At 43.7% G+C, this 22,247-nt stretch overlaps 3 protein-coding genes across 3 annotated transcripts; all 3 read left to right on the top strand.

Moving 5' to 3' along the window:
- The first annotated feature begins 337 nt into the window (after window positions 1-337).
- LOC9653003 (cytochrome P450 71A1) lies at window positions 338-2,216 on the top strand. The gene is made up of 2 exons (XM_002985387.2): window positions 338-1,531; window positions 1,585-2,216. Exons 1-2 carry the CDS (start codon window positions 548-550, stop codon window positions 2,182-2,184), a joined length of 1,584 nt encoding a protein of 527 aa, XP_002985433.2. The 5' UTR covers window positions 338-547; the 3' UTR covers window positions 2,185-2,216.
- Window positions 2,217-5,260: 3,044 nt separating this feature from the next.
- On the top strand, window positions 5,261-6,442 carry LOC112340599. The gene is made up of 3 exons (XM_024659349.1): window positions 5,261-5,585; window positions 5,635-5,692; window positions 5,756-6,442. The coding sequence occupies exons 1-3, from the start codon at window positions 5,292-5,294 to the stop codon at window positions 6,184-6,186; spliced, it is 783 nt and encodes a 260-aa protein (XP_024515117.1). The 5' UTR covers window positions 5,261-5,291; the 3' UTR covers window positions 6,187-6,442.
- A 12,036-nt stretch (window positions 6,443-18,478) lies between these two features.
- Window positions 18,479-20,329, top strand: LOC112340607 (cytochrome P450 71A1-like). The gene is made up of 2 exons (XM_024659382.1): window positions 18,479-19,570; window positions 19,623-20,329. The coding sequence occupies exons 1-2, from the start codon at window positions 18,575-18,577 to the stop codon at window positions 20,220-20,222; spliced, it is 1,596 nt and encodes a 531-aa protein (XP_024515150.1). The 5' UTR covers window positions 18,479-18,574; the 3' UTR covers window positions 20,223-20,329.
- The last annotated feature ends 1,918 nt before the right edge of the window (window positions 20,330-22,247 follow it).

Genomic DNA, 22,247 nt, shown 5'->3' with positions numbered 1-22,247 from the left:
AAACCTTCTCACTCAGCCGAGGATGAAAACTATGTCGTGCTGTCTGATTCAGGCAAGATATGGGAGCTGGAGCTCGCCCACACGTACGTGGACTTCCTCTTCCGTGGGGGCTGCTATCTGGTTCATGGCGATTGTGCAGAGGTTGCACCTTCATCCAGCCGAGATTACTAAAATCCCAAAGTAAGAAGAAGAAAAAGGAGAGACTCAACTTTGTCTCAAGCGCCATGTCAATGTGTCTACTACTTTAAACAGTCTCTAGCTCTCTAGTGCCTTTAATGTGCTCTACGTCATCCATGAAATCCTGGTGTGGATAGATGTTCCTTGATCACATCTATCTCCTCGGGAGACAAAACGTTCGGGAGCATCTCTAACACATAAAGCACATAAACCCAGACCTTAGGTAAAATACATTATTCTCAGAATATCTATATTAATCATAGAAAAACAATTCGTCTCGTCCACGAAAACCGAAGTTTCGTCGTGCCTTTCGTTGCACTGTTTGCACAACTTGGGAGTTTCGTCTCCACCAGATCTCATTCGAGCATGGATGCTTCGACGAACACTCCCTCTGGAGCTTTCGATCCATCACTTCGACGTACTTAAAGCTCCACCAATCTCTTTTTTCTACCCGGGCAACATCATGGATGCGTTGCTGACTTGGATTTGCTCGTCACTGGCCGCCCTGCTGCTCCTCTTCCAGATTTTCCACTCCACCAGCGCGAGGAGCAAGAAGAACTTCCCACCAGGTCCTTTCTCATGGCCCCTCGTTGGCTCTCTCTTCTCGCTCGACTATCGGCATCGCTCCCTGGCCAAGATGGCTCGAAAGTATGGCCCTGTTATGTCTTTCCGGTTGGGAGTCCGGCCTCACATCATCATCAGCAGCCCGGAGATGGCGAGGCAAGTCCTCAAGGAGCACGACGTCGAGTTTGCGAGCAGGCCCCTGTTCTCCACCATCAGTCGGCTCGTTAGCCACAACTTCCAGGACCTTATCTTTGCACCGCACGGCGAGCGATGGAAGATGCTGCGGCGAGTGTGCGGCACAGAGCTCTTCACGGCTTCCAAGGTGAGCCACTTTGCCAGCACTCGCAAGAGGGAGCTGGGAGCGTTTGGAGCGATCGTTGAGGCGTCTGCAAAAGACGGGCACGAGTTTGATCTCAGCTCCATGCTGCACGAGTACTTCACCAACCTCATGACGTGCGTGTTGTTCGGGAGGAAATTCTACGGCACCGACACGCTGCTCACTCCCGAGGCCGAAGCCTACAAGGCGTCGTGGGCGATCCAAGCGAAAGAATCCAGGAGGCTGTTTGCCGGTGATTACATCCCTGCGATGCGATGGCTGGACACGCTCAGAGGGACGCAAAACCGACTCAAGAATGAAGTCCTACCAGCAAGATCTCGCTTTCTGGAAGCAGTCATCGAGGAGCACGCGAAAGACTTCGATCCAGAAAATCCCCGGGACTTCGTCGACGTGATGCTGACTCTGGGAGGAGAAGACAAGCTGAGCAACGACCAGATCATCGCACTGCTCCAGGTAGAAAGAAAAAACTTACCTTGTTCTTCATTCTTTCTCACGTATGCTTGCAGGATCTGCTGCTGGCCGGCACTGGAACGTCCAAGGGGACGATCGAATGGGCCATCTCCGAGCTGATAGTAAACCCCAGAGTCCAGGAGAAAGCTCACGAGGAGCTGGACAGAGTCGTGGGAAGAGACCGTCCCTTGGAGGAGTCGCATCTAAACGACCTGCCTTACATCCAAGCCATCGTCAAGGAAGTCTTCCGGAAGCGTCCAATCGCGCCGCTGGGCGTCCCCCACTACAACGATCGCGCGGTAACTCTCGCCGGCTACACGATCCCCGCCCATACCACAGTCCTCGTGAACATCTGGGCAATCCATCACGACCCAAGCATCTGGAGCGACCCCGAGCTCTTTCTCCCCGAGCGATTCCTGGGCAGCGACCACAGCGTGCTGGGAAACGACTTCGATCTCCTGCCCTTCTCGTCCGGGCGGCGCCGCTGCGTCGGGATCCCGCTGGCCATGCCCCATGTCACGCTCACCCTCGCCTACCTCTTGCATCGCTGGAGCTGGCGATCGCCGCTTGGGAAGCCGATCGAGATGGCGGAGCTCGCGGGCGCGGGCATCGCCGGGGTCGCGTCGCCCCGCATTGTCTGTGCCTCCCATCGCTAGAGTCCTAAATTCAAATTTAGGGCTTGAAGTTATCTTAAGGGGAGCTATTTGCGGCTAATGAACTCGCATTTCTCTCAATCGCGCGTCTCATGGTGTGAAGCGTATTTCTTCCTCGGTTTTCTAAGGAGTGGTATAGAAAGGAGACCGGAAATCCGTCGACGCAGAAGGCCTTCGTCCGGAAAGATTTCTCCACAGCAGTCGTCTTATTCGGTTGAGGTGCTGTATACAGACTTGAATCAGCTTCCACCAAATTCCTCCTTATTGAAGCCGAATCCTTAATCGAATTATTAGTTCTCTAATCTATAAATTTCTAGTGTCCCATCTAGTGTGGGGCAATGAAAAGTGGGTTTTAAAGTGCTTTTATAACACCTCTTTCAATCCAAAAATGCCCATGGTTTTATTAGCTTCATATAACTCCTCTTGTAGTGCATCATTGTCATCTCACTCCTTTGCTTATACTTCCAATGTGATATAAGAGAATGGTTGCATTACCACACTTCTCAGTGAAGCAAATAAAGACTACTATTTGCCAGCTTTCAATTATTTCCTTGAGCCAAAATTGATACTACTTGCTCACACTACTGTCAAACCATAAGCACTTGAAGAATTCCCTTTGGTAGGATGATATTCTGTACTTGAAACAACTATATAAGGGTGTCCATCCCTATATTTGCGAGAGCCCCCATCAATTGCCCACTATAGTGTGGTCTTCTTCATGCCTCTATGATGATGAAGTGCATATTATTTCTCCAATTTGTCCTAGTTCACAGAATAATGTTTTTCACATCACTGCCCATATGCAAGAGTCCACTTTTTCCAAGTAGTTGACCATAATGTTCACCAACCTTGAACTATTGAGGTGTGTGATGGCTAGGTTTTCTAGGATGTCATCAATGGTCTTTTGGCGGGCATCCTCCTCCAACTTGCAGATTGCCCCACATAATAGGTTGATATCTTCTCATATCCCAAAGGTACAAGACTTGAAATCCATCTCAAACACATCACTATTAATCATTTGGAGTAGGGATTTTGCTTGTTTCAATAGCAAGTGTGGCAATTGTGCAGGGTTGGGAGGCCATTGCATTGCATTCAAAGGAATAAAAGCCAGCCAACAAATATAGCTTATATAGTCATTATAATGCAAATCTATTAAGACTTCCTTACTGTCTTTTTTAGTGTAATGTTGTGCTCTGCCTTGGCATATGTGGATGCCAACACAAAACACATCCTAGTAGGAAAAAGGCAATGTGATTATAAAAGTCTATCATCAAATGTGTATAGGAGAATTTTTCAAAACATTTACATTTCTCTTGGATTTCACAATTCTAGCAACTGAAAACAACTAAACTTGTTCTCAGGAGATATCTAAACTCTAATTTGTTGCATTGCTTTATATATAACATTCTTTTATGGCCCCCATACATTGATGGTTGTTATTGACCAAATCAAGGTGTGAAACTTAGAAATTTTATTTATAAAACTAATAGATTTGCTAATTTTAATTTCCTTCATGTCCTCCTATATGATGGAAGCATTACATTCTCTATTATAAACCTCGAGAACTAGTAGTATAAAGTGTTTGAGGCGTTACACTGCTTGAGTCATGGAAAGCCAATGCCTAGGGTTTTTCTCTCACTCGAGTGACCGCCAACTCTTCTCTTTTCGTGTGTGTAGCTTTGTGGATGCTGGAATGCTTGGAACTCAGAGATCCAAGCACGGTTAGATATGGGCAAAGAGCTGCGCCATGGGGATCGTAAGAGAAATGGCAGACAAGCTCTTGTTTTTCATACGGTGAGGTCTATGCCGTGTACTTTCTGGTGCTGATGCGACGAAGACGACTTGGAACCTTAAAATCTACAAAGCAAAAACCCTATTTTATGCATAGGGCTGCTGGGGTGGATGCCATGTGTCGTGGCGGAATGGTTCCGCAGCGGCATAGGCTCCAGACTGCTGATGGTTGTGAGGGCAACGTTCTCTCACTTTGGACTGGAGCTGGATCATCCCGTGGTTCTTCGAAGTCCTGGTCTCTTCCACTGTCTCGGAGCTCAAGTGGAAGATCTGGACTGTGGCCGTCGCACGCGTCCTTGGCGCTACCGTGCCGGATGGCTACTTGCACCTCTTCATCGCGGCCGACTACTTCACGCGCCATAGCCCACATCAAGAGCAATCTAGAAATCCTCATCCCCGCCCCGAGTGCTGCACAGGCCGCTGCACGTACGCCCTGACCGAACTCCACCTTGTGAGTGCTTGTTTGTAGCAAAGTTATGGTTTTTTTTCTTTTTTGCAGGTCGAGGAGGCCACTGATCGGACGCCAACGTCTTTCCCATTGGTCATCACAGATGAATATGTGTCAGGTAGCTAGGCGTACTTCTTCTTTGGATTCCTCTCAAACTGAGAGCTTGGTTCCTTTTCCACAGCCATCGTGTCGATATTGTTTCCTTGCACTCTCTCGCCCACTTGCGTTGCTGATGCCGCTCTCCTGTTCGATGCGAGCGGCAAGGTTTGTGTCGTCGTCTTCACCTGGCTGTTGCTCCAGCTCCAGAGCAACAAGCAGCCGCTGGAATGGCTCGACGCATTCGAAGCACAAGCTATAGCAGGTGACCGTGGTGGCCGTGGCGGAGCTGGACCCCTGGAAAATCTCTTGCTGCTGTTCTTGAGCAAGCAAGCAGTGCTGAAGGATGAAAAGTTGTCCCCGGCATCCTTGGACAAGCTCAAACGGATACGTTCCTGCATCGAAAACGCGCCCAGGATAGAGTGGAAGTCCATGGACCTCACCGTCGCTCTGCGCCAGATGTTGGAGGTATGATGATTGATACCGTTTTGCTTGAAAGCATTCAACTTTTGTGTGGAAGGAGGTGATGGCAGCGGGAGAAATCCAATGGGACAACCAGATTCGTGCCCGGCTCGAGCAGTGGATCCAAGGCTACTACAACTTCCACCGCGTGGAGCCGCTCTTCCAGGAGCACGCAGACGTGAGCGTGCCGATTGCGCGCCTGATCTATACATGGATGCACACGAGGAAGGGATGCCGCGACCACGCCGAGCTCAAATCCCTGTGCTCGGCAGCAACATCATCGGAGTCGATTGTGGAGCACATCCAGGCTACGATGAGCCGGGGAAGCAGCGACGAGTGCCGCCAGCTTTGTGACGCGGCTGCCACCGTCTTTGGCAATGACTACGGTAGCCTTTTCGTGGAGATTTGCGCCAACGTGCAGTGGGATCCATGCCTGACCGCGTGCTCTCTAGAAGAATTCGGGGCGATCAAGCAGGCAGCCTGGGACGGACTCTTCCGGGCTGCGAGCTCCGACAGCACGCTTCAAAGGCACCGTTTTGACGATGGCAGCCGCAACGAGGCCATATGGAGACCTCGGATTTCCGACATGATCCTCTACATAGTTTATGTAAGCATGTAAATGATTCCATCCATCGCTTACGAGTTTGCTGCTGCAGCTGATCCTCGAGGACTGCTTGGGCGCCAGCGTTGATCGTGAGAGGTGGAAACGAGACTGTGAGTCTATACAGTGCCTTTCTCTTTGCTCAATCGTGATCCTTTTTGCTTGGATCGTCACAGGCAAGTCACTGCTGTATACCAGACGGGGGGGGCAGCGCGTGTCCCGCAGTGGAAAAGGGGTTTTTGTTGCGATTAGCAACTCCACCAGAGGAATCTGTGAGGCGTTTGCGGCGTGGATCCAGTCTCCAAGCACGCAGAGGGACTTGGATGCCATAAGAGAGGCAGTCGTCTCGGCTGGTGGAGTGGAGTATGACGAGGACAGGCCGCAACTCTGGGCCAGGATGCAAGAGCTGCTGGGTGTCACTGGCAACATTTGGATTTGCATGCTTGCTCGTGCCTATGTGCAGCATGAACACCACTTTGGTGCTTTCAAAAATGCCGCAAATTATTCCGGTGAAGATCTGCCCACAATTGTCCGCAAGCATTCAGGCCCAGAAAGTACACCAAGGATCGAAGTTTTCCACGGCCCCGGCAGCGCTTCCAGGATTTGAGTTTTGCTTTTGCTAGAGAAGTTTCCTTGCAATTGAGCTTTCTTTCAAAGCCAATTTGCTGAAGCTGTCAAACCGGGACCCAAAAGGAAGCACACCTTTTCTAGTAGGAGAGTCTGCGCGCGCTCGGGCCACCTCCGAAGAAATGATCCAAGAAGTACTGCCACGTCAGCATGTTCGAAGGCTTCACTTGCTATTAGAGCAACACTAAATAATAATAGTCAATATTAATTTCTAACTCAATATTGGCATGTCTAAAAAATAGTAATATTATTGTTATTTTACTTATTGCTAAATTTATAATTTTTATTTTAAAAATATTATATCTTCGAAAACCAAAATTATCTATAAGTAATCATATTTCATTTTTTGTTTTTTTTACAAGTGGAAACAAAAGCAAAATAAAACATACCTTAACAACCAAGTATTCAAATGTTTTATCAATTTTTAAAACTAGCAAGAGTTATAAAAGGTCTTTGATAACTTGGTAGGTTGAATTCCTCCTAAATTAGGTGAGTATATGACCATATGCCAAAACTAAATATCCAGAATTTTAAATTAGTATTTAAATAACCATATTATAGATCATAAATAGTTATATCATTTTTTACACCTTGTATTTTAGAAAAGTGTGAAAAAGTGTTATTTATAGTATTTTCTCCTAATCTTGTTCTCTAGAGCCCTTACCCTGATCTTATGATGATGAGCTTTTATTCTATGCTAGGAGCTGCTAGAAAAACACATAGGCAATCTTGAAGAATTACAAGGCTGTGACAGGGATCCAAGGTGACGGTTTGGAAGTTAAGATAGTAGCAGTTTACAAGCTCAATGTGCTTTTCAAGCAGCAATCCAAAAACCATGAACGAGCTGGATGCATATGAACTTGGATCCCTTGGGATCTAGTGTGGATTGCTCACTATACTTTTACCTCTTTTCACTACAAATGAAGCCTTCAAGAGAAGATCTCATTTGGAGATTTCACATGCTAATTACAATCAAACCCATTCCTCTAGTGGCTGCCAAACTTTAATCGCCAGGATCCCACAATGAGCATTTTCATCTCAGCAGAAGATCCAAGATTTCACTTGAACAATTAGATTCTAGACTCTAAGTTTTAGTTAAATTATGTTAAGGGTTATACTTTTTTATGTTATATGATTTTTATTAATTGTAAATAGGATATTCTTATATAATGTTATATTAACTATGTATGTTATAGTTATGATTTTTTTTAAAAATGATAACTTTTCACTCCCAACATAGCTGTAAGGGTCGAATATTCCACCACTAGACATGATGTTATTTATCATGTTTATATACCCATCCCATACACCAATGGGGCCATGCATGGATCATGATCCCATTCATCCAAGCCATTCTAAGTGTCACTATTGTGCATCTTTCATTTGCTTATTTCATTGAAAGGGGGCTGATGCCAGTTTTATGGGTAGTGTGTTCATGCCAAGTGATCCTAAATGGGATCCTTTAGATAAACTCTGCTCTATTTATGATGGTAGGCTGGATGGATACAATCTAAGTTCAAAAAGTGGGCAAGATTTGAGTTCTAATATAAAGTTCATTTCTTTTACACTCTAATAGTTTGGCTATGTTATTTTTATGTAAGGCTTTTTCAGAACAAAACAAAGGGATGTTTAAGGTTCCTTTGAACCTTCTAAATCTCAAATTGATTAGTGGGGGTAAAAAGACTTGTCTTGGCATTTGGAACAAGAAGGAAGAATACCTCAAGCCCTTAGATCTAGACTTTTTTGAGCATTGTGAGCTGGGCAATCTCTATATTATAGATATGTAGAGAAAAAGAAGCATGAAGATAGCTTTGTAAAAGTAGTGAATTTCTCTCATTAAAGTTCATATTAGTTCTCTAATATATAAATTTTTAGTGTCTTATCTACTGTGGGACAATGGAGGGTGGGTTTTAAAGTGCTTTTAGAACTCCCCCTTTCAATCCAAAAATGCTCATGGCTTTATTAGTTTCATATAACTCCTCTTATAGTGCACCATTGTCATCTCACTCTTTTGCTTATACTTCCAATGTGATATAAGAGAATGGTTGCATTACTACACCTCTCAGTAAGGCAAATAAAAACTACTATTTGCCAATTTTCAATTAGTTCCTTGAGCCAAAATTGATACTACTTACTCACACTACTGTCAAACCATAAGCACTTGAAGAATTCCCTTTGGTAGGATGATATTCCGTACTTGAAAAAACTGTAAAAGGGTGTCCATCTTTATATTTGTGAGAGCCCCCATCAATTGCCCACTATAGTGTGGTCTTCTTCATGCCTCCATGATGATAAAGTGCACATTATTTCTCCCAGTTCATGGAATAGTGTTTTTCACACCATTGGCCATATGCAAGAGTCCACTTTTTCTAAGTAGTTGACCATGATGTTCACCAACCTTGAATTACTAAGGTGTGTGATGGGTAGGTTTTCCAGGATGTCATCAATGGCCTTTTAGCAGGCATCCTCCTCCATTGATAGCATCTCATATCCCAAGGTACAAGACTTGAAATCCATCTCAAACACACCAGTTGCCTATCATTTGGAGTAGGGATTTTGCCTATTTCAATAGCAAGTGTGGCAATTGTGCAAGGTCGAGAGGCATTGCATTGCATTTAAAGGCTTGGAATAAAAGCTAGGCAACAAAACATAGTTTGCAAACCACTTGGGAATAGTCATTGCAATGTAAATCTATTAAAACTTCCTTACTTTGTCTTTTTAGTGTAATGTTGTGCTCTACCTTGGCATATGTAAATGCCAACACAAACCCCTGGCCTAGTAAGAAAAAAGGCTGTGTGACTACAATGCATAAGAGAATTTTTCAAAACACTTACATTCCTCTACATTGCTTTATGTATAACATTCTTTTATGGCCTCCCTTGTTAGGTGCCAGCTTTGACCACGTGGTCAACATCGGTCAAAGGGAGGCTCAAGGGCATATTAAGGCATGTTAAGGTAAAGGACTTAACCTACCCTAGGGTTTATAGTGGAGTGGCAGCATAGTGGAGCTTTTGAGGTAGCTTGGCAGTGGTTAGGTGATGATGAACCTCAAAAGGTGGCATAGCAAAGTCTAAGGAGACTAGTTCTCTGTCTTTTTGTGCCAAATTATAACATTGGTATCAAAGGAGTTGGTTACAATGGCCAACCAAACTGAATGATGGAATCCTATTGTTGATGGTGGTGCTGAAGATGGTGCCGATGGAACTGTGGAAGTTTGGACCATTCAAGATGTTGTTTATGAACTACGAGTCTTTAATCGAAATCAACAAGAGATGCAAGATAAGATGCATGGTATAATGGATACTATGCGTGAGCATGAGGCTGGACATGGTAGCACTCCAAGTAAGCTTTCCTTGGTAGATCAACTCAAGATTCCAACATTTTCTGATGATTGTGATGTGGACGATTGTCTCACTTGACTAGCCAATGTGAAGAAGTTCTTGGCTGCTAGGGGAACTCTGGATGTAGAGGCTTTAGTGGCTATTCTAATGGTTTTGCATGATGTGGGTCTTCAGTGGTGGAATTGGCTTGAGGAGTCTCATGTTGTAGGTAAGAAACCACCAATGTCTACCATGGATGAGTTTAAGGCTGCTTTTCATTTACATTTTGCCCCTCACTATGATGTGGAAAATGCTTATATAGAACTTTGACATTTTCAACAAAGGAAACTGATACTTAGGTACTATATTGAGAAGCTTATTCACTTGATTAGCTATGTTCCAACAAAGGATCCAGATCAAAACAAGTCCTACTTCATTGATGGCCTTCGTAGTGAAAGTATGTGGTAACACTTGCATCATTCTTAGCCTACAAAGAGTTTGGAGGAGCTCTTTGATACAGTTTGTCAACTTGACAATGACAAACACAAATTTTGCAAGCGTTCGCAAAGTCCTTATGTCGAGAATCATCGTGATGATCGCCGTGGACACAAGGATGGGAACAAGCATCACAAGTTGAAGTCAGTGGTGACTACTTCAGATGCAAAGGGGTCAAAGAAGCAAAAGTTCTTTGTGAAGAATTATAGACAAAGTTGTCATTATTGCAGTGAGTTTGGACACTATAAGGCTGATTGTCCACAGTTGAAGAACAAGCAGTAGGGCAAGAAGAATGGCCAATCTTCTACTGACAGTAAGTCAGATACTAAAAAGTTGCAAACTTTGTAGTGTGAGGATGATGGGGACCACCATTCTGGTCGGAGGAAGAGGCTTTCGAACATTGCTCATCAACTCAATTATGTGGGAATAAGATGGATGCTGGAGGGTGTATTCTGTGGTGGTCCAATATGGATTTTACTGGATAGTGGGAGCAATGACAACTTTGTTTCGGCAAAGTTTGTTGTGGAGCATGGCCTGTTCACACGAGGAGTTCTTCTATACATAGTGGAAGGTGCAGTTACCTCTAATTAGCATTTTGATGCTTATGTAGAGGGGTTGAAAGTGTTGGTTGGCAAAACCACACTTGTAGAAACTTTTTATCTCACGGATATCTATCGTGTGAATCTCATTCTTGGGATGCCATGGTTGGTGAAGGTGGATCCGGAGATAAAATGGAGTATTAAGCGTGTCTCACTGGAATACAGTGGTGTTAAAGATGTGTGGTTTGGAGAGGGAGTTGTTATGCTCTACACTATATCTTTGAAGTGGGTTTGTTGTAATGGAAAAACATTTTCAAGTTACTTACTGTTTATGCCAAGGAACATGTGGGGGAGAAGCAACAGTATAGGATGTACTCCAAGAGTTTTCCGATGCTTTTCCATCTGAACTTCTTCATAGGTTGCCTCCAATACAAGGTGTGGAGCATAGGATTACATTGGAGCTAAGGACATAGCCAATTTATTGGCATCCATTTCGGTTAAGTTATGCAAAGGAGCAAGAAGTTCAACGAGAAGTCAAGGAGTTACTTGAGTTTGGATTTATTTAACCAAGTAAGTCTTTATTTGGTGTTCCAGTCTTGCTTGTGAAGAAGAAGGACAATTCAATACAGATGTGTATTGACTACTGTGCCTTGAACAAGAAAATAGGGGCGTGTGGATGATATCCTAAACAAGCTTAGTGAAGCACGAGTGTTTACCAAGATTGATCTGAGGAGTGGATATCATCAGATTGCAATGGATGATGCATCTATCTCCAAGATAGCATTCAACACAAGCTTTAGACATTTTGAGTTTACAGTTATACCATTTGGTTTGACGAATGCACTAGCCATATTTACTCAGTTGATAACGAAGGTATTTAGGTGTTATCTTCATGAGTCTGTGGAGATTCTCTTGGACAATATTCTTGTTTTTAGCAAGAATATGGAAGAACATAAGATGCATTTGCACAAGGTTCTTTCATTACTCTGTAATAACAAACTTTATATGAAGAAGAGCAAATATGAATTTGCAAAGTCGAAGGTGGAATATCTAAGTCATATTGTGACATCTAAGGGTGTTAAGACTGATCTAAGGAAGGTGGTTGTGGTGGAGAACTAGCCTACACCAACTACAATGGTTGAGTTACTCAATTTCCTTGGAATGGCTAGTTACTACCGACATTTCTAACATAAGTTTGCGGAGGTGGTTATTCCTTTGACACAGTTGTTGCACAAGAACGTGCCATTCAAATGGAAGAAGCCATAAAAGGAGAGTTTTGTGGTGCTGAAATGATTGTTGAGCGAGGCTCCAATGCTTCACATTTCTGATCCATCAAAACTTTATGAGGTGAGATGTGATGCCAGTGGTTATGCATTGGGAGGAGTTCTCATGCAAAAGGGACAGCTTATTGCATATAAGAGTCGAATTTTGAATCCTGCAGAACAACATTATTCCATATATGAACAAGAGTTACTCTCTATTGTTCATGCTTTATAGATGTGGCAGCACTATCTTTATGGTGTAGTGTTTGTGGTGTTAACGAATCACAAACCACTTGTGTATCTTTTCACACAGAAAGAGTTGAACACTAAATAAGTTCGTTAGATGGTCAAACTCATGGAGTTTGGGGAGTTTCCTCTTCCTCGTCTAGGAAAATTGAATGTGGTGGCGAATGCTTTATTTCATGTTTGTCATGTGACGATGTTACAAACACAGTTTTGTCATCATTTGAGTAAAGTGGTCAACAAGTTTGGGCAATTGGTTGAGCGTACTCAAGTTCAAGATGCTGATGTGGCCTCTTTGCAAGATCAGATGGAAGCCCCTTTCTCATTAGTGGATAGGATTCTCTTCTATAATGGCCATGTATATTTGCCACGGGTGGATATATTAATTACTCAAATTTTATTCCACTGTCATGATCATCTAGAAACTAGTCATTTTGGGGGGAAGAAGACATATGAGTTGATTAAGCACAATTTTTATTGGAGGAATATGAAGATCGATATCCTCGATTATTGTAAATCATGTGAGCTCTATCAACAGGTTAAGGTGCCATGGGAAAAGTTGAGGGGACTAACCTTTACCTATTCCTTAGAGCCGTTGATATAGTATCTCTATGCACTTCATCACTTATTTGCCGCGAACATAAAAGCAAAAGGAGCAAGTATGGGTCATAGTGGATCAATTGATGAAGTATGTGCAATTGTTGGCTCTTTGAAAGACTATCACTGCCTCAGACTTAACTATAGTCTATTTGGAAAAAGTTTTTCCTGATTTTGGTTTGCTACAAGATATCATTAGTGATCGAGATTGAAAGTTCACCAATGGATTTTGGATGAGCTTTATGAAAGCTATGCAAGTGACTTTGAAACTCTCAAGTGGAGATCATCCTTAGACAAATGGGCAAATCGAGCATGTGAATTAGGTGGTGGAGGATATACTACATTGTAGCGTTGGTAAAAGGCAAAGACAGTGGGATCTATATTTTCCATTGGTGCAATTTGCTTACAAAAATAGCCAACACAGTGGAACAAAGCTAAGTCCTTACTTTGCTATGTTTGGAAGGCATCCCTGAACAAGGATTGTATTTGAGTAAGGATGTTTAAGACAAGCTTGATTCAGAGGCGACTGACTTGGCCACAGAACTTGATGAGATTTTGGTGGTGTGCAAATAGAATTTGCAAGCAACTTAAGATAGAATAGAGAAGTTTGCTAATGAGCATTGCCAATTCCGGGAATATAAAGTAGGTGATCTCATCTTCATGCAAGTGATCTTTCCGTCAAGTGAGTGGCAAAACATCTTGGTGCCTTTACGGACAGGGAAAAGTGACAAACTTTCCCATCGATATGTTGGTCCATATGAAGTGTTGGAGTACATTGGTAAAGTAGCTTATCGGGTCCGGCTGCTAGCTGGGGTGAAAATTCATCCGATATTTTATGTGAGCCAGTTGAAAGGTGTATTATTAAGGTGCCATTAGGTCAAGATCATTCACTATTGCAAGCTTTAGTACTGACATTACATCCTCTATAGCTCCAATTTCTTGGAAATTAACCATGTTATTGATAGCCTTGGGTTGCATGGCCAACTCCAATGTGTGGTTATAAGCCATGGCAGCATCTATCCATGCACTTTGCTTCAACTCAAAATTGCACAAATCAATAATAATATACATTAAACATGTGCTTCACAACTAGACCATTTACACTTGAGTTGTTATTGAGTTGACCATTTTTACTAGTGGGAGTGGTGTTTAGTAGTCCTTGTCACTAAAAGTTGGTGGGCTCTATAGGATCTTCTGGCCCAAAACCATCATCACTATCTGAGACTACCATAGGCTGCATTGCAAGAGTAGATGGTGCCTTTGGTGAGGACTTGCATGAGGAAGGAAAGAAAGACTTACTAGTATCGGCTCCTTAAGATGGGAATTTTTAAGATAAAGAAGGCTCTACTTCATCTTGCTCATTGTGTGGCCTATCATTTTCTTCCTCATCAACTTCCTCTTCCTCATTGACATCATTGTCAGTAGTAAGAGGCTCTTGCCTCTCCATTACTAGTGTTTTAGTTGTGTCTATTGCCAATAGTTGTTTTATGGGAGTTGGTGGTGGTGATTAATATTGGCTTAGAACTCATCTCAGCCCTTGCAAAGTAGGTGGGGGATCAGCCTATTGGATTGTCTTGATCACCAAACAAATGATCCAATAATAAAAACTTGCATTAGAATGTTGAAAGGTGCTCTTAGATAGTATATTAAACAATGCTTAGTTGAAAACAAGCTTTGAGGTAAATTCCTCCTATGGCATGCATTCTAGAAGTTGCAAGAGGACATCTTTAAATTGTAGGATCTTCATTATTGGCTCCCTTTATTTCCTATAGAGGCACAAAGTATAAATTACAGGAATAGCAATTTGTTTCTCCATGAGATTTATAACACACTTAAGGAGCTCTCACCACTATTAGCTCCTATCACCTTGGACTAGCGTTTAGGCCTCCCACACCAAGAGGAGAGGCTCTAGTAGTTGTTGTTAGCATGTCTAGATAGTGGCAACTAAAGGAGACAACAATTATGGACATAAAAAAATAAAATATTGTTGGTTATATATTATTGAGCAAACAATAACATATTGCACTAGTGATTCAATTGGCAAGCTTTGGGAAGAAGTTGAGAATAAAGATCCAAATGGACGATTTAAGGGTGGGGTGATGTAATTGAGAACTAAAATTAAAAATATTTGGAAAGCACTTATAGTACTAGCTCTCTTCGAGGAAGAATATAGATTGAATCCATGGAGAGTTAGTCCTCCCCTTGAGCCAGATTGGAAGGAGGTAGAACAAAGCATCTAGAATGTAGTGGGGGTGGTGTGATGACTCTAGACTCCCCTCAATATGAATTGGGTGGCAGACTCAAGCTTTAGATTATAGAGGAGCTACTACTACTTAGTGGAGTTTATACTACTTGTTAGTGTTAGTATTTGTTGCAATTGTAGTGATTGCATTGGGGTGCTACCCACCAATTGTGGTATTTATTGCATCTAAAGCAATTGCATTGGGGTGCTATCAATAGCACTATCAATCAATTGGGCTCTTTAGGCTTGTAGAGCACCTAAGCCTTGGAGTAGATTTCTAGATCCTAGTGGAGAGCTACTCATGGTTTGATTGGAAGGAGATATTTGGTGGAGGGTTGTTAACTGCTCAAGGTGGTGCATTAACAAGTTGCACCCTTGCATGCTCTATTGAAACTAAGCCCACATATGTGGTTTGCAAATTGGACATAAAGGGAAGATCATGAGGCTCTTTAGTATCACCTAGAGCATTGTTTCTAGCACTACTCTGGGGGGAAATACCTTGACCTTCATGTATTTATGCTGGGTCTTTACTTCTTGCCTATGGGGAAAAAAAAACAGAGAGAAAAGATTTGCCATGGAGATGAGAGGAAATGCAAAAGGCTTACCATGGAGTGTTGTGACTAGAGTGTAAAAGCAAAGCTCTAGTTCCTTAAAAAAACAACACACAATAGTTCAAACCCTAGAAAAAGATGAAATATTTTTGGCTTAATAATTAATCACACTCATGTGGTTAGAGCATAGCAAACAACCCTTATTTATGCTTTTCCTGCATAAGCAGGGCAAATAGGGGAGAAAGAATTTTTTTTTCCCACTTCTTGACTGGTGTTGCAAAAGGAAGACTAGTATTAATATAAATTGGAAGAGCCACACCTTCAACGTTAGCTATTGCACATTCAATAGACAAATCCAAGTGTAGGAGATATTGCTCATCAAGATTAAGACCTTTCTAGTGCATTAGAAGAGCCCAATTCCTCACAGCAATGAGTTCCTAAGACATTAAACATACTTTAGGTAATAGAAAAAAGGAAAGTAATATCTAAGGGAGTGTTGCACCTTCAACATTCATAAGCATCAAACCTATCATGTCTTCTATGTCCCTTGAAGATTGATATGCCAAATGATTCTACAAGTGGTGTGAAAGTTTATACATATCATCTTCAAAGGAAAGGCTTACCCAAGCTTGCACTCTAGGGGCTAGAACACGTTTGTTAATATGTGAGATGGCCTAAAGAACCCACCACACTGATATGGATGCATTTTGTGTAACTTCCAAATAACAACCTAATGAGGTATATCTTTGGCAAGATATGGCATAAAAACATATTGCAGACTGTACTTGTGTCATGCATTGGAAACATCCAATATGCCAATATACTCTATAGACTCTACACCACAAACTTGTATAATTCACACCAGAAGTGCTTGATGTGCTACAAGGGTGGTGATGAACATGCACAACAAAATATTAAATGTAGACCTAGTTTCTTGTTGATGTCCCATGAATAAAACTCTTGCTTTAAGGACCCCAAGAACATTCCATATCATTTTCTACCATATTATGTTCAGGAGCATTGTCACTCCTAATGCATTTAGGCCAGCCAAATCTGCATACAACCCATACATATGTGTTAAAAATTGTATGTGTTTGTTTTATGGTTGATAGCTTACAAGTTACTATATAAGTCCCCCCACATATCAAAGCATGAATATGAATCCATAAGCTTGCAATATGTTACCCTGGTGAATGTTTAAGTCTTCACAAATACAATGAAATATACTCACAATCCATATAGCATAACGTGTAAGTGTAAATTTGTTGTTGAATTTTAAACAAGTGCCTCTGTTTTATTAGATCATGCATTGCCAATGCTTTGTGAACTTGCTATCAGCTAAATCTATATCCTGCATTTCAACAACTAAACCAGGAGTTGATAATACCCCAGTTTGTGCCAGCATGATTTATAGCTACATTAGTCCGAACCTGACTCAATATCTCCTTCACCCTCCAATTCAGAATGACAATGCACATATATTTGCACAAAGTTGGCCTTGTAATTTGGAAGTAGTTTGCTAGGTACCTTGTAGTTTTTGTTTTAAGAATCTTGAGATGTAACCAGATGGCAAATGAGTCTGGACTAGTGAAGTCTCAAATGCATGAGAAATTAAGAAATTACAGATATAAGTATGAAATTTCTGCTTACAGGCAAAACATTGTCCTCCACCACTTCTTCCATACTAGAACCACTTTCGGAAGCAAACTGAAGGAGGACAAATTGTTGTTTGCCTCCTCACCTAACATGGGTTAGAGATATATAATGTAGTTATTTGAGCTTACTTAGAATCTCCTTTACTTGTCAACACCCTACCTTTATACTCTAGTTTTAGGACTCAACCTAACTAAGGACATATGACCAGGGATAAGATATAAATTAGCTCACCATGTAGTGTAACTACTACATCCAAAGATGCCACTACAGTCAACATTCCTTGAGACTTGACCCTAACCAAAGACTCATCTTCAGGTTGGCACCATGCATGACTCATGGTTTCCATTACGAACCCATCTAAGAGCCATCTATGTATATAAAAAGCTCATATATTTAGTGCTGGAAACATGGGGCGCGCAGTTAGATGTCGTGTGATTTATAAATTACATGCCATACATTGAGACCACCGAGTCCTTGTCCTCCTCCTGACCATGGCAAATCCATCCCTGCCACCTTTCCGCTGAAGATCAATTGAACACTGAGTTCATGGAGCCAAACTCTAGGTCCTTGACAGGGCTGGTTCCCCCGCTACCATTGTTGTCCAACACAGATGTGGCAATTCAGACAGTAGAACCTCTCCAAAACCAATGCCTTGCTTGCAGTAAGAAATGTTCCTGGGGCTGAAGTCCATGGATTATCCCTTGCTTGTGCAGCTCTTGCACCATCTCCAGCAGCCTGGCTCCCATCTCGAATCAGAAGCATCTTGCCGTGGAGTAATTCACCAATATAACTCATGAGCACGATTGGGTAGTTTCTCCAGTTAAACAGCTGTAAACCGGATCCTAATCTTGGATCCACTGGCAGCCAGAGCCTCCTGAATTCTCAACCTGGTTGAAGAGCTCAATTGGAGGACCAACTGCTTTGGCTGCATCCTTGGCCACCCATGTCGTGCGGTCTGATTCAGGCAAGATATGGTCGCCCACACGTACGTGGACTTCCTCTTCGCTATCTGGTTCGGCTGAATGCCGGGTGGTGCTCTGGCACACCAGCTCCTGCTTTGTGCAACCTCTGCACAATCGCCATGAGATCACCAAAATCCCAAAGTAAGAAGAAGAAAAAGGAGAGACTCAACTTTGTCTCAAGCGCCATGTCAGTGTATCTACTACTTTTAAACAGTGTCTCTAGCTCTCTAGTGCCCTTAATGTGCTCTATGTCATCCATGAAATCCTGGTGTGGATAGATGTTCCTTGATCACATCTATCTCCGGAGGAGACAAAACGTTCGTGAATCTCTAACACATGGAAACGAATAAAGCACATAAACCCTAATTGTCATTAGTTTAAAAGCGATCTTAGGTTATTCTCAGAATATCTTCTATATTACAATAAATTATCATAGCCAGCCATAGAAAAACAAAAGAGCTTTCGTCTTCTCCACGAAAACCGAAGTTTGTGCGAGCATGAATGCTTCGACGAACACGCCCTCCGGAGCCTTCGATCCATCACTTCGACGTACTTAAAGCTCCACCAATCTCTTTTTTCTACCCGGGCAACATCATGGATGCGCTGCTGCTCTTGGGGACTTGGATTTGCTCGTCACTGGCCGCCCTGCTACTCCTCTTCCAGATCTTCCACTCCACCAGCGCGAGGAGCAAGAAGAACTTCCCACCAGGTCCTTTCTCATGGCCCCTCGTTGGCTCTCTCTTCTCGCTCGGCCCCTATCGGCATCGCTCCCTAGCCGAGATGGCTCGAAAGTATGGCCCTGTTATGTCTCTCCGGCTGGGAGTCCGGCCTCACACCATCATCAGCAGCCCGGAGATGGCGAGGCAAGTCCTCAAGGAGCACGACGTCGAGTTTGCGAGCAGGCCCCTGTTCTCCACCATCGGTCGCCTCCTTAGCCACAACTTCCAGGACCTTATCTTCGCACCGCACGGCGAACGATGGAAGATGCTGCGGCGAGTGTGCGGCACAGAGCTCTTCACGGCCTCCAAGGTGAGCCACTTTGCCAGCACTCGCAAGAGGGAGGTGGGAGCGTTTGGAGAGATCGTCGAGGCGTCTGCAAAAGACGGGCACGAGTTTGATCTCAGCTCCATGCTGCACGAGTACTTCACCAACCTCATGACGTGCGTGTTGTTCGGGAGGAAATTCTACGGCACCGACACGCCGCTCACTCCCGAGGCCGAAGCCTACAAGGCGTCGTGGGCGATCCAAGCGAAAGAATCCAGGAGGCTGTTTGCCGGTGATTACATCCCTGCGATGCGATGGCTGGACACGCTCAGAGGGACGCAAAACCGACTCAAGAATGAAGTCCTACCAGCAAGATCTCGCTTTCTGGAAGCAGTCATCGAGGAGCACACGAAAGACTTCGATCCGGAAAATCCCCGGGACTTCGTCGACGTGATGCTGACTCTGGGAGGAGAAGACAAGCTGAGCAACGACCAGATCATCGCACTGCTCCAGGTAGAAAGAAAAACTTACCTTGTTCTTCATTCTTTCTCACGTATGCTTGCAGGATCTGCTGCTGGCCGGCACTGGAACGTCCAAGGGGACGATCGAATGGGCCATCTCGGAGCTGATAGTAAACCCGAAAGTCCAGGAGAAAGCTCACGAGGAGCTGGACAGAGTCGTGGGAAGAGACCGTCCCTTGGAGGAGTCGCATCTAAAAGACCTGCCTTACATCCAAGCCATCGTCAAGGAAGTCTTCCGGAAGCGTCCAATCGCGCCGCTGGGCCTCCCCCACTACAACGATCGCGAGTTAACTCTCGCCGGCTACACGATCCCCGCCCACACCACAGTCCTCGTGAACATCTGGGCAATCCATCACGACCCAAGCATCTGGAGCGACCCCGAGCTCTTTCTTCCGGAACGATTCCTGGGCAGCGACCACAGCGTGCTGGGAAACGACTTCGATCTCCTGCCCTTCTCGTCCGGGCGGCGCCGCTGCGTCGGGATCCCGCTGGCCATGCCCCATGTCACGCTCACCCTCGCCTACCTCTTGCATCGCTGGAGCTGGCGATCGCCGCTTGGGAAACCGATCGAGATGGCGGAGCTCGCGGGCGCGGGCGCCGCCGCGGTCGCGTCGCCCCGCATTGTCTGTGCCTCCCACCGCTAGAACCCTAAATTCAAATTTAGGGCTTGCGGCTACATGAACTCTTTTGAATTTCTCTCAATCGCGCGTCTCATGGCGTGAAGCGTATTTCTTCCTCGGTTTTCCAAGATGGGGTATAGCAAGGAGACCGGAAATCCGTCGATGCAGAAGGTGCCTTCGTCCGGAAAGATTTCTCCACGGAAGTCGTCTTATCCGATTGAGGCGCTGTATACAGACTTGAAAGGTTTTTGGCATCATCTAGTGCTTGCTCGGGACCTCTGGACCAACTGTGCCTTGAGCGTGAGGAAAGACTACATGTTCTCAGGAGCCTTTATCAGGAATCTCTGGACGAGAACATGAAGGCTTTTGCAGGTTTTTATCAGTATGAGATTTCTCGACACCGCAAAGGCGGCACCTTGAAGTTTCCGTCCGTGAAAACTCCTCAAATTCGGCTTCAATACGTGCAGCGAGAGTTTTTATCAAGGAGCAATTTGGTGGCACCGTTTGAACGGTAAGACTTTTCATGATCTCTCTTGTTCATTTTTCTTTTTGTAGAAACAAAACGAAGGCAAAGGAAAACGTTTGCCCAAGTATTGGAAATATTATGGAATCTCCAACAACACCGAAGGAGGTAACTATTACTGAATAAACGTTATCTTTTCAGACAAAGAAGCCATCAATGTCAAATGGTAATGAACTTGGCTCTTGGAGAGTGCCATCACATGAACGGTCCGTGGTATGTTTGGTAACTTGGCATTTTTCTTTTCTCAATACATACCATTTCGGTCCATTTTGTTGGTTACGGTTCTGTAGGACAATGGATCACCAGCCTATTCGACTGTGAGGTGAGTAGTTTTTCTTCTACTTTCCCATCTGTCCCTTGTGGCTAACACAAGTATTGCTTTCATGCACCCAATCCTTGCCTTTCTCATCTACGGAAAATTCGTGCAAAACGATACCCTGGCTGAGACACTGATAAAGCCTGACACTCCGAAGAATATGGAGGATCTGAGGAAAGCCGTTGCAACGTTGTGTTCCGTCGAGAACCTCCAAGATTGCGAGCAAGTTGTTCCAGTCATTGCCCGCGTCTGGATGGAAACCAAAGGCAGTCCTCGTCTTGAAGTAGTCATCGATGTCATGATGGAGTTCATGGTTATGTCCAAGTCCCTGCAAATGCAAAGAACAGCGGTGTGCCTGCTGACAGAGTTCGTCCACAACAACGAGGCTGTTTGGTGGGGGATAGTAGACTATGACCCAGGTCTCAGATGGGTGAGCAAGATTCTCCAACAAGGCAGGATTCCACAGGCAGTGGTTCTTCTCTACTTGCTCAAGCTCCATTTGCCAGAGCTCGAGGCTCTCCAGCTCGTCCCCACGCTCGTGGAACTCCTCCAGGAACAGGTGGTGGTGGGTCGAACCTCTCTGGCCCTCTGGGGTCCAAGAGCAGCAGTGATCTTTCTCTTTGTCTCTTTTGATCTTTGTGTGATCGTTAAGGTGTTTGAGGGGGCTGTGCTGTATCTCTTGCAATGCCTTGAGTCTGAGATGCTAGAAGAGCAAGTGAGTGTTATGATCATAAGTTATTTGGCATACTATTTATAATATTTGGTGGTTAAGTTTTATCATTATGTTTCATTGATGATAGTTAATCTTGATAGTTTCTATAATCCTAATTTACTAGATGATAACTTGAATACTTTTGTATTCTAATGAAAGATTTATTTACTGATAATTTTGTCTAAAATATTTTTTTTTTTACCTTGATATTGTCCATCTATTGATCTTTTAATTTGGGCTATATAAGTAGATTGGCTTTAACACTTTGTGTGCATGGTGAAATTTTGGATTGGTTAAATCACTTTGTAAGTGCTTGGAATATATGAAGGGAATATAGAAAATATGTATATCAATTAGCCCAAAAAGCCTAGTTTATACATAGGAGCAAGTGGTCCAGATTGAAACCAATTTGACAACTATCAAAATCTCACTACACTAATATTAGTATATGGTATCATAGCCATACACTTGACCCTCACATCATCCCCTCCTCTCGGA

Source organism: Selaginella moellendorffii, unplaced genomic scaffold (assembly GCF_000143415.4).
Source record: "Selaginella moellendorffii unplaced genomic scaffold, v1.0 SELMOscaffold_67, whole genome shotgun sequence".
Lineage (NCBI taxonomy): Eukaryota > Viridiplantae > Streptophyta > Lycopodiopsida > Selaginellales > Selaginellaceae > Selaginella > Selaginella moellendorffii.
This window is presented reverse-complemented; position numbering and strand designations above follow the sequence as displayed.